General features: G+C 40.3%; 1 protein-coding gene across 1 annotated transcript in view; it reads left to right on the top strand.

Annotated features, from left to right (window-relative positions):
- LOC133425418 (collagen alpha-2(V) chain-like) overlaps positions 1-7,550 on the top strand; it is a 56,137-nt gene extending 48,587 nt beyond the window's left edge. The window contains exons 50-55 of the mRNA XM_061716267.1: positions 4,146-4,199; positions 4,289-4,396; positions 5,225-5,579; positions 5,666-5,856; positions 6,518-6,760; positions 6,838-7,550. Coding sequence (XP_061572251.1) covers positions 4,146-4,199; positions 4,289-4,396; positions 5,225-5,579; positions 5,666-5,856; positions 6,518-6,760; positions 6,838-6,984 — 1,098 coding nt within the window. The 3' untranslated portion in view covers positions 6,985-7,550. The remainder of the gene's footprint in view (positions 1-4,145; positions 4,200-4,288; positions 4,397-5,224; positions 5,580-5,665; positions 5,857-6,517; positions 6,761-6,837) is intronic.
- Positions 7,551-12,059: the final 4,509 nt, after the last annotated feature.

The following is a 12,059-nucleotide window of genomic DNA, read 5'->3' as shown; positions in this document are numbered from 1 at the left end:
GAAAGGTCCCTGAGAAATGTGTACATGGTATTTGAATCTTTCGGAAATTCCGACGTGTACAGAGAAGAATAAAATGATCTGAATGCAGCATTAATTTCACCAGGATCCGTCGTAATTGTACGCTGGGCATTCTGAACGCTACTAATAATTCGAGAGTTCGCCTGACGCCGCAGCTGATGAGCTAAAAGACGGCTCGCTTTATCTCCATATTCATAATGAGTACCCCGACTTTGTAGTAATAATCGTTCAGCTTCTTGAGTCGAAATTAGATCAACTTCTGATTGTACCTCTATGCGCTGTTTAAATAATTCTGGTGTAGGATTTGAAGCATACCTTTGATCTATATTGCTTATAGCCAAAGTGAGTTCAGCAAGCCTAGCATACCGTCTCTTATTAGCAAGTGCAGTGTAATAAATGATTTGCCCCCTGAGGTAGGATTTAAGCGTCTCCCAGAGTAGTGAATATGAGGTAGACTCATCCTTATTAAACAATAAAAAATCGTCAATTGAGTTAGAAATAAAATCACAAAACTCTTTATCTGCCAAAAGAAGAGAGTTGAACCTCCATGAAGGAAGATTACGTTTATGGGTGCCCAACTGAATATCTAAAAGTAGTGGTGCATGATCAGAAATTATTATACTTTGATAATCGCAGGCAGCTACACAGGAATTCAGAGAGCAGTCAATAAAAAAGTAATCAATCCTGGAGTAAGAGTGATGTACCTTAGAAAAAAAGGAGAATTTTTTACTAGTTGGGTTGCGGAATCTCCAAGGATCAACAAGGCCATTCTGTGTCATGAAATCGGAAAATGTTTGAGACATTAAAGATTTATTTAGATTACGGGGATTAGATCTATCTAGTGATGGCTGAAAAACACAGTTTAGGTCTCCCCCAAGAATTAGTAAACATGAATTCAAACACGGTAGGCTACTTAGTAGTTTGTTCACAAAATCTGGGTCATCTATATTCGGGGCATATACATTAACTAAGAGAACCTTTTTCTGCATCAAAGTCCCGGAAACTATCACATACCTGCCGTTTTTATCTGCTATGATGTTACTAGCTGAGAATTGTACATTTTTATGTATGAGAATAGCAACCCCTCTTGATTTAGAATTAAACTCAGAATGGAAAACTTGGCTTACCCATGAGCAGCGCAACCGATTATGATCTTTCATCCGAAGATGGGTCTCCTGTAGGAACACTATGGAAGATTTTAGTTGTTTTAAGTGAGAAAAAACTTTTGATCTTTTGACAGGGTGACCCATGCCCTTGATATTCCAACTGATGAATCTTAAAGATGCGCCTAGTGGAGTTGAACCAGGGCCTTTATTGGTACTAGTCATTTACAAAATAAAAATAAAAACAGAACCGCTGTTGTGAGCTGAGGTAATAAAAAAAAAACACCACCCACCCAAAAAAAACAAAACAAAAAAGAAAACCCCAAACAAAAGTACACCCAAAGTCTCCATTTAACCAAAAAACAACGGAGACAGCAGTGATAAACATACCCCAAAAAAAAGTTGTTCACAATAAACTAGGAACAACTCGGAGGTAGTGCCAAGCACCCAAAGAGGAAAAGAGTCAACGAAAAAACAGAAAGAAATTGACTCCGCCAACTTCCAAAAATAGAAAGAAAGAAAAAAAAACACGTGTGCAAAAATAGTTAAATACTGCATTGCTCCAGTATAACCATCTGAACAAAAAAAAAAAAAGGAAAAAATTGCTGGTAATGTCAAAATTAAACTCACCACTCCTTAAATCACCTCCAGCATATCACGAATAACCGCCCAGTCCAGATGGTAATAATAAAACTTCAAAAGACCCTGCCGACATATTAATTATACAATTAGTCCGCCGCTCAGCTGGAGATCAAAGTCTTGACATATACCATGGCGTCTTCTGGTGAAGTAAACTTCTTTTCGGCCCCCTGGTAGGTAACGCGTAGCTGTGCCGGGTGAAACAGTCCATATTTCACCCCCTCGATGCCACGGAGCTGCCGCCTGACCTCGTTGAACGCCGCCCGGGCCCGTGCTATCTTTGCCGTGTAGTCTGGAAACACCGACACCGTCACATTTCCCACCTTGATCCGCTGCAGCTCCCGGGCCCGCCGCAAAATGTCCACACAATCACCATAGTAGTGAAGCCTGCACACAATGGCCCGTGGTCGATCCCCGGTCTTAGGTTTAGGCTGAAGAGTCCGATGAGACCGGTCCACCAGCGGTTCTTTATCCAGGGAGAATGCATCCTTTAGCAGCGCAGCCACCGCGGTGGGAGAGCACGAGCCAGGGCCCTCCTCCACTCCAATAATCCTTATATTATTCCGTCGCGATCTCGATTCTAAGTCTTCACACTTGTCTTCCAGCATGGCAACCCTGGCAGTAAGGCGGTCAATGCTTGGTTTCATGGCAGCCACATCATCTGAACACCCGGTCAGGGCCCCCTCCATCTCACCCAAAGTAGCCGTTAGCTTAGCCAACTTAGCATCGATGGCAGCGCTGTCGCTCGCCATCTGCAGTTTAACGGACTGCATCTCGAGTCGAAGAGGGGCCAAAGCGTCACCGATAACCTCTTGGAGCTCCTTCTTAATGATACCAGCGATATCTTCTTTAAGGGAGGATAGGAGCTCCAATTTCAGGGTCGCAGCGTCCAAAACGGGGGCTGGCTCGGTATCTTGAGCTGGCGACTCGGGCGTCGAGGCCTGTGCGTGAGCCCTCAGCTGCGTCTGGATCGTGCGGCTTTTTCCTCTCCCCGCCATCATAACGCAATCCAAAAATGAAAAAAAAAATATCTTGTGGAGGTCGATGAAAAGGAGCAACCAAAAACACAATTTTTTTTTTTTCAAAAAATTGCACTACTAAATAACAATTATATCAGAAGTTGGCAGGAGCCAAAAAAAAGTACGTCTCACTCCATTGACTGCTCAACAGCGCCCCCATTGTTTTCTTTTTAAGCTAAAACATGAAACAAGTTCGGAAATGAATTACCTTTATTCCGCGTAGGTAGGACCTGTATTTAACTCAGTAAGGTTGATGGACGGTAGAGATGGGCGGTATGGACTAACAAATGTATCATGATAATTTCTGGCATTTATACCGATAACGATAAAAATGACGATAAAAAAAATACCAATTCAACTTCACCTTTTTCTTCATATCATATCTTTCTTTCTGGCTCATATCTTCCTTCCTTCCTTCCTTCCTTCCTTCCTTCCCGCACATTTTACACAAAAACGTCATTAACAGGATTTTATCGCTTTTACCGCGATATGACAAATTCTTACCGTGGGGAATTTTTTGGACGGTTTATCGTGAACGGTAAAATATCACCCATTCCTAATGGACGGTACCAAGGGCATAAGGCAGAGATCATTAAAGCCCTTTTTAATTGTACAAAACATGACACAATATACAAATGCACCAGGTGAATTAGGAAATGTTTGGCTGTAAGCCTGAAGACTGTGTCCCCCGACACGAAACACAGTTCCACAAAAGAGAACACAGGTTCCAGCGACGTGGCGGTCACCGCTCTGCAAAAACAGATCACTTAGGTTTGAGGAGGTTGTAAGACCCAAAATAAGAAGGAAACAGAGTATATTCACAGATGCAGCGGTGCCATAAGTGCCTTTGTATCGGACATATAATACAGGTGTGCCACAGCTGCCAGGGGAGATCCAGCCTGAAAAGAACAACCAATCACAGGAGCCCACACTGACACACACCAACAGCAGGACCACAGGCCACATCGAGTGAACAGCCCAACTCTGAATTGGGTCTGATCTTTGGTGTTTTGGCTTCACAAATTATATTCCAGTGCAAAACTCCACTTGATTCATCTCAAGTCTATTTGTTAAATCAAATTTTGCTGTGGTCCGTTTTCATTTTCATTTATTCCTCGTAATGAATATATTTGATTTTACACTTACACATGTTACTTTTATTTTGATGCCAGATTTATTAAAATTCACCTTGTAGTTGCTGAAATATAGTCATCTTAAATTAGGTACTGCGAGTCATTTTCAAGAAGAAAGCTCAAACATTGGCCTCATGAGCATGAGCTTAAAGTAAAATAAATAAATAAAATCAAGATTTCTTTGAGTAATTTTCTCTGTGAAGGTACTGAAAGGTTCATGGTCTCTGTTTCAGGGCGCCACAGGAGACGCAGGAGCCTTCGGGATCGTTGGACCAGCTGGATCGAGGGTAAAAATGAAGTCATGTATAAAGTTGACCGTAAAGTAAAAACACTTTGTATCACGATTTAAATCTCCACCCATCGTATGACCACGCAGGGGCCTCCTGGAGTTGTGGGTCCTTCAGGAAAGGAGGGAAACATCGGCCAGCCTGGACCAATGGGTTCTCCAGGAACCAGAGGAACAATGGGAGACCTCGGAACACAGGTGACATCAGATACAGATATCAACCTATCAGGTTCACCGATGACACTTTGATAGGTTTTCATTTAGTCACTGACTGTGTTTCCATGCAGCAATAACCCTTTTAAAACCCCAATATTGGCAATAACCCGAATTTGCACGTCCATGTAAACACCAATAACCCCTTTGAATAACCCCAATTTGCTCATATTCAGGTTTTTAAAAACCCCAATATGACCCCTGGGTTACTCCTTTTAAAACCTGAATATTGGGTCATGTAAACGCCAAACAGAATATCCCCATCAAACGGAACATTAATTTGTTTTCTGCACATGCTCTGTTCACAAGGAATCCTGGTCTTTTGAGTCCAGGAAGTTCTTATAAACACGGAGAAACACAAGACCAGGAGGAGACTAATCACTTCATAAATGTAATGAAGGATATGAACATTTCTGCATTTGTAGACGCTAGAAAGTACCAGATTTAGAAGAAGGTGAGAGAAAAGTTGCGCGAAGCAGCATTTGTTTTGAATTTGGATACAGGAAGAAGAAGAGGAAATGACGGTAATTGCGTCATGACGTTCTCCGCGCGTCGCTGGTTTGATCCAGATATCCTGAATGATTAATTACCATGTAAACAGAATATTCCCAATGTTTCAGTAATCGGAATATTAGCAATAACCCCAATCTTGACTACATGTAAACGTAGTCATTTAATGTGTGCAGCACCTTTCAAGAGGTCAATGTAAAATTTTGAGAGAGGAAGGATTTGTTTTCTAGAGATCAGCTATTCTTGTTAAAATACATCATGTGTTTCCTCGAGAACAAAAGAAAATAAAGTATATTTTATCAGGGTCCACCTGGTGAACCTGGACCTCCTGGCCCTCCAGGGCCCCCTGGACCTCCCAGCAATGTTATGGAACGCCTCTTTGGTGGCCTGGTCGATTATGAAGGGATTGGCTTTCCCAAAGCGATGGAACTCACCGACTACGATGTAGGAGCTGATTTTCCTCCACCCCCCGAGTTCAACGAGGACGAAGCTCTGCCCAACAAGAACCCGGCTGTCCTGCATGCAGAAATGGGTCTCCAGGCCACACTGAAGACCCTCAGCGGACACCTGCAAAACCTACGTAGTCCAGACGGCAGCAAGATGAACCCGGCCAAAACCTGCCAGGACATCAGGCAGTGCTACCCTCAGAAAAAGAGCGGTCAGGATCTTGTTCAATTAATCTTCTTTTCATAGTTTGGGATTCTTGTGTGGTATTTACATCTTGTCGTTGCACCTTTGACACAGGTGAGTACTGGTTGGATCCAAACCAAGGAAGCACAAAAGATGCCATCAAGGTCTTCTGCAACATGGAAACTGGTGAAACCTGCATTTCTGCTAATTTGGTCAACGTTCCCGGTAAAGTCTGGTGGACCAAATCCAGTCCCAGTCCAAGCAAACCCATCTGGTTTGGAGCTGACATGAATGGAGGAACTAAAGTAAGGAAGCGTCCACAGGCTTAATTGTTTAAATCTTGCATGTGATGTGTGTAATCTGTATAATTACCGGACAAACATCCTGTGACGTCACTCAGAGGGTTTTTGAAAACCAAAACTGTTTTTTTTTAACTACCGTATTTTCTGGACTATAAGCCGCTACTTTTTTCATAGGTTTTCAACCATGCAGCTTATACAAAGGTTCTATTCTGTGGATTTTTCTTCCACCGCTCGGGGCGCTCTAACCGGAATTAGAATCAAAACAAATGCAAAGAAGAATACGCTACTTCTTCTTTAGCAGATAGAAGTAGGTAGAAGCAGATTTCAAACAGATAAATAAATACTGGTTATTTTCTCTTGTCCCGTTTTAATCAGCAAAGTTGCTGCCGTGTTAAAAGACACTGTAAGGAAAGGATCTATTTAGGTACAAACATGTACATCATTTACAGTTCAAAATCCTTCTGTACATGTAGTAAATATCTAATCTAACAACATGAATATCTGCGGCTTGCATATCTTTTTTTTTTTTAATAGAGGGTATGCGGCTTATATGCAGGTGCAGCTTATAGTCCAGAAAATACGGTATCTCTTCTGCAAAGTTGCACATATTAACGTGAGGGTCAGTGGCGCTTGGTGCACTCTAACATCTAACCTCTCTTTCCAGTTCCACTATGGCAACAAGGAAGAGCAACAGAACGTGGTGGCGGTCCAGATGAAGATGCTTCAGCTTTTGTCCAAGGAGTCGCACCAGAACATCACATACCACTGCAAGAACAGTGTGGCTTTTAAAGATGACCAGAGCAGCAACCTGAAGAAAGCTCTGGTCCTCCGAGGCTCCAACGGCCAAGAATTCAGAGCCCAGGGCAACGCCCGGCTGCGATACACCGTCATCGAGGATGGCTGCTCAGTAAGTCTGCAATAAAACACTGTCATTTCATAAAAGTGGTTCTAAGATAACTCACTGACGTCTTCCTTGTTCCTCAGAAATCCAGTGCAGAGTGGAGCAAGACAGTGATTGAGTACAGGACTCAAACCCCCATCAGGCTCCCCATTGTAGACGTGGCCCCCATGGACGTTGGAAAGCCTGATCAGGAGTTTGGCCTGGACATCAGCCCAGTGTGTTTCTCATAAAACCTCAAACCGTTACAGCAAGAAGGACACAAGCAGCAGCCATGTTTAGGGGGGTAAAGCCAATGCTGATCAATGCTAGATATTTAATTTCTGGCTTTATATGAGAGCTGTGCAACTTGTAGGATGTTGGTGTAATACTTTCCCCCGCTGTTAATAAGTACACAATCTAAAGCACAAGCTCTCAACAGTGGAATGAAACCTGCAGTGGTTTTGATGGACTCCAAACTCGCATAAATATGAAGTGAAAGGGTAATATTTATGGGGAAATTGACAACAGTCAACGCAGTCAAAATCTAGAAACCTTTTTAGAACATACGTTAACAGATGCACAGCCAGACATGGACGGTGCAAAAGCTGAAAGAGCAGTGACTGTAGATGTTTTAATGATATAATGATAAAAAATAAAGCTCTAACCTAAATTATTAAGTTCTCTTATCATTTACTCTTTCAACAAAAAGCCTTTGGATCTCCTTTTAAAAGAAACTGTAAATGAAACACATGACTGTAAATTGCAAATTATTTGTGTGTTGTTGATATGGATGTGGAATAAATATTTCTCTGTGGAACGTGTGGTTTTTTCTTTGAGATGGACATTTTGTTTTTTAAATGTACTTTTCATGAGCTGACGTTAACCTTCTGACCTCTAGAGGGCGACAGTGCCTTTTATTTCTAGCATCAAGAGCCCAGGTGACTGCTCTCACCTGATAATCAGGTTATAATCGAACTAAAATCCACGAGAAATTTTAATCTGCATAATCTGTTATGATCTCCATCCAAAATGCATAAAACATGGCCATCCATACTCACTAGACATTAGTGTGCAATTAAAATCTCCACTGCAAATCATATTTGGTGAATATTTTTTTATAACAGCTCAAACATATTTTCATTTTTTTTACATCACGGACGATAAAACCATCAATAGTAATCAACTGCATCTATTATTGATCTTCTTGTGATAGTAACACGATAGCCCCCCCTTCATAGGGGATTTTCTTTCCTTCAAATTTGCAAGTTTAATTGTTAAAATATCTGAGTTTTTCTTTTTTTAATGTATGTTTATGAAATCAGTAATTTAATTTTTGAGTTTAGAATTCATAAGCTACCTTTATTTATTCATTTAATCTCAAATGGTCCTAAGAATACACGACCTCAGCTAGTCCCATAAAACATGCTACATAGATTTATTTCAGTGTCTCAACTTGAATGCACATTCACAAGTTTTTTGGTTTGTTCTTTTCAGTGTAACATATTAAAATGTTTGACTACTCCATCAACAAAATATTGATTATTACTGAATGGTTGGTTTGGTTTTAACGTTTCAATAACACTTGATGGCAGAAAGACACTGCGGTTGCTAAGCAACCTTGTACTGGGGCGCATGCGCATTGCGCGGCAATTAAGTTCACTCCAGCTGTTCTTAACGTCACTTTTTAAAATTTGGCTTTACCAGTTTGAGGTAAAAACTCGACGTATTTAGCAACTTATTGTTGTACAAGAACATTATTTCATTGTTTAAGATAAAACCAGCGGCAGATAACTTAATTTCCCACTTGTGTGGGCATTATTTAACTAAAAACAGGTGTCGTGTGTACATAGAGGCTTTAGCTAAAGGAGTAATTAATTGAGTGTATTGGGATTTTTTTATTCTTAAGTAATGGAAAATGTTCTTGAATGGTGTTAAAAGTGTGTTAGCGACTGTTTTGCTGACTAAATGTACTTGTTAGAAAGGTATTATTTTACACAAAGAGCGTATTTGTATGCAATTGCATCAAAGATGCTTTAAACGTATCGGCTGATGAGAAAGAACTAATTGAACAAGGAGGAACTACTTACTTTTCATTAAAATAATATTTTGAGTAGCAAAAGTTTTAATAAGAGATGGAAGAAAAACAGAGACTATATTTGTATGTATGTGATAAATAGAAACCAATCAAATTATGCTTCTTTTAAATTTTATCTAAAACAGTGGTTAATTAGTGGCCAAGGCTGTCAACATTACATTTTAGTGTTTAATTTTCCTGGCTTGCTGCCCTGCCTGTCATGTTGCCTATTAGTTTGTCTAGTTACACTGTTGCTTTTTGTGCATGGCTTTTTATTCTGTGTTTAGTGCTTTTGTCTTGTTTGTTTTTGGCCTGTTGGTGTGTTACTGTGTTAATGTTACTGTGTCTCGAGTTATTAATGTTGATGTTACTGTTGCTGCTTCATGTTGTTTCTGTTTTTGTCTGTAGCAATTGTCTGTTGTTGAGCTTATGTTAACCTGTGTATGTATGTATTTTAGCTTAGTCTCTTACCTTTTAATCTGTATTCTGATGTAGCCTTCTTATTTGGAAATGTGTTATGGATTATATCTTAATAATTTTTCTTTTAGGTTGACTATTTAACACCAGTCCAGGGACAGCTCTCATTCTCCGCTCCATGTTGATTGTTCTCCCTCTTTCTGCTCATAACAAGGATGAACTCACCTGCAAACCAAAACCTTCAACCACAAATACTTGCTGTGACTCCTGGGGCCTGTACTACGAAGCAAGTTCAACATATCCAGGATATCTTTTCCTTATCCAGATTCACTAAGCGGGACAATTGCAATCACGCTAAGCGGTCACACGACGGCGGTTATCAACTCGGTATATCAACCCAGGTTTCTCCAATCTGGATATGAGCGCGTGCACATAAAAGGGGCGGTGTTTTCAGCGCATGACCAGTCGCAAGCATGGAGAAGTCCGCTGTCAGAGCCGCTTATTTCAGTAGCGAAGAGCAAACAATAATTTTACGGAAATATGATGAGAATACAGGCAAAAAGCAACACAGTTGCAGCTGCAAAATGCACGAAAGACAGCTGGCAAAAGATCGCTGACTGTATAAATGCGTAAATTCATAGGGATATAAACATATATTTGAATATTCTGGGAATCTTAATCTTAAACTGTAAACCATGATCAGCAATATTAAAATAATAAAAGGCTTGCAATATTTCAGTTGATTTGTAATGAATCCAGAATGTATGACATTTTTTTTGTTTTTGTGTTTGCATTACAGAAAATCACAATATTCTAATTTTCTGAGACAGTCTGTATATATTGGTTCTATAACTATTGTTGTTGACCGATAACTTGTGCTGATGCTGTACCAAAGAATTGTTTTTTTTTATTTATTTTATTTAATTTTTTATTTTTTCAGGAGGGGGGTATTTAGTATTTTAAAGTGACTTCTCAGAATGTTCGAGGGACGAAATTGAAAATCCCTTTTTTGCTATCCCCTTACAAATGCATCTTCTTTTTCATTTCTTCTTGATTTATTTATTTAATTGGTATTAGTTTTGGATTGACTGTACATCGGATTTTGGGTGATGATTTGTTTTATTTATTCATTGATTGATTTATTTTTTATTTTCTCCTCCACCTCTTTTTTCTTTTTTTCCTTTTTTTCTGGATCGTTTATACAGGTACTCATCAGGGAAAGCAAAGGGGTTTTGGTGGTCCCTGAATACGCGTTCTCTTCGGAGGGATCCTCTCACGATCCGCGCACCAAGCCCCACTGGATTCTCTTCGAAAGGGCATGTCATTTTCCAAGAGAGCTGATTGGTCAGTGGGCGGTGCTTTTACACCCGGCGATCTGTATCTCGAACATAACCTGCTCCGGAGCAGGTTAGCTGTTCAGCATAAGTTACCATGGCGATGTGCCCCGCTAAGAAGTGAACCACCGTCGTAGTCCTGAAAACCCAGGGTTAAACCTGAAGTTACCTCGCTAACCCCAAATCCCGCTTCGTAGTACAGGCCCCTGCTTGCACAGACTCCTACTGCAGAGTAAGTACAGTCTATTTCCTACTGAGGTTTATTTGACTCCTCGTTGGTTTACAACAAAAACACTCAGAAATGAACATCTGGGAATCAAGCATCCGTTTCAAATGCGGGTTCAGTGGTGAGATCAGAAATGCTGACTGATTTGTTGAGGATCCAGTTCACTTGTGCCAAGCTTCGTCATCAGACTCTTCCAGACTGACCTACAAATACAATATCAGCATAATTGTCAAACTTTACCTTTTAAATGATAGGTTTCCTCATGTTTCTCTAATCTCAGCATGTCTCCGTGCAGATATTAAATGGAAAAGGATAATACATTTAAATAAAGTAAATTTAATTGTAGGATTTTTCCATTTCTTTGCTTTTTCAAGCTTTGTATCCGAGGTGCCGCTGTGGCCTGGAAAAAAAGGGAAAAATTAGCTGCAGCACAGTTGGTAGAGCATTTGGATGTTACTAAAAAGCAAGAGAAGAGTTAATTTTAACATCAGACCTCCGTGACTGGCTGTGGATCAGCCTGGAAGGCTCTGAGGACCAAGATAAGCAGCGGGCACCTTTTTGTTAACTGAGATTTGGGTGCACGACTATGGCCAAAATGATAATCATGATTATTTTGATAAATATTGTGATCACAATTATTCAAGGAGTTTAGTTGTATTTATTTATTTTTTGTCATGTAAACACATCAAATCTGTGTGCTACATTACTGCTTATTTACAAACATTTTGCATAAAAATAAAATTCCTGGATCCGTCAGCCAACTCCATGCAATATTTCTTTGGATCAAAACACTCATCAAATGTGTGAAGTAGCTCCACAGTCCACCATTGGTTCATTTTTCTTCATACTGTCAGGAAGAAACTGCCTGACTTTAAACACAAAGGGTGATTCCTCCTGGTTTTCTGGACCCTCTGCAGTTTATTTTTCCGTCATCTTTGTGTTTCATTTTATCTCCTGCACGTCTCAGGACAACATTCACCATTGTGACACTCCTTTTTGGCGGCAATCGCTTGCAATATGGCCGCATTTTCCACAACCATAGCAGATCACTGATGACATGTCCACTTTCATCACATTGCATCACGATGAGTAATGAGCTAAAAATGTGTCACTTCCGGTGTGAGAGGACGCTGGCGTGTATGTCGCCGCTTCTCCGCCGGTCTATTTTCTATTTTAACGTCTATTTTAACGCTGTTTTTATTTGACATCGTTTCCACAATCCTGCCACAACAACTTGCAGATTGTGCATTTCAGTCTTTTTTACTGTGCTACTCA

Source organism: Cololabis saira, chromosome 24 (genome assembly GCF_033807715.1).
Source record: "Cololabis saira isolate AMF1-May2022 chromosome 24, fColSai1.1, whole genome shotgun sequence".
NCBI classification, from domain to species: Eukaryota; Metazoa; Chordata; class Actinopteri; order Beloniformes; family Belonidae; genus Cololabis; species Cololabis saira.
Note: the sequence above shows the minus strand (reverse complement) of the source record. Positions and strands in the feature narration are given on the sequence as shown.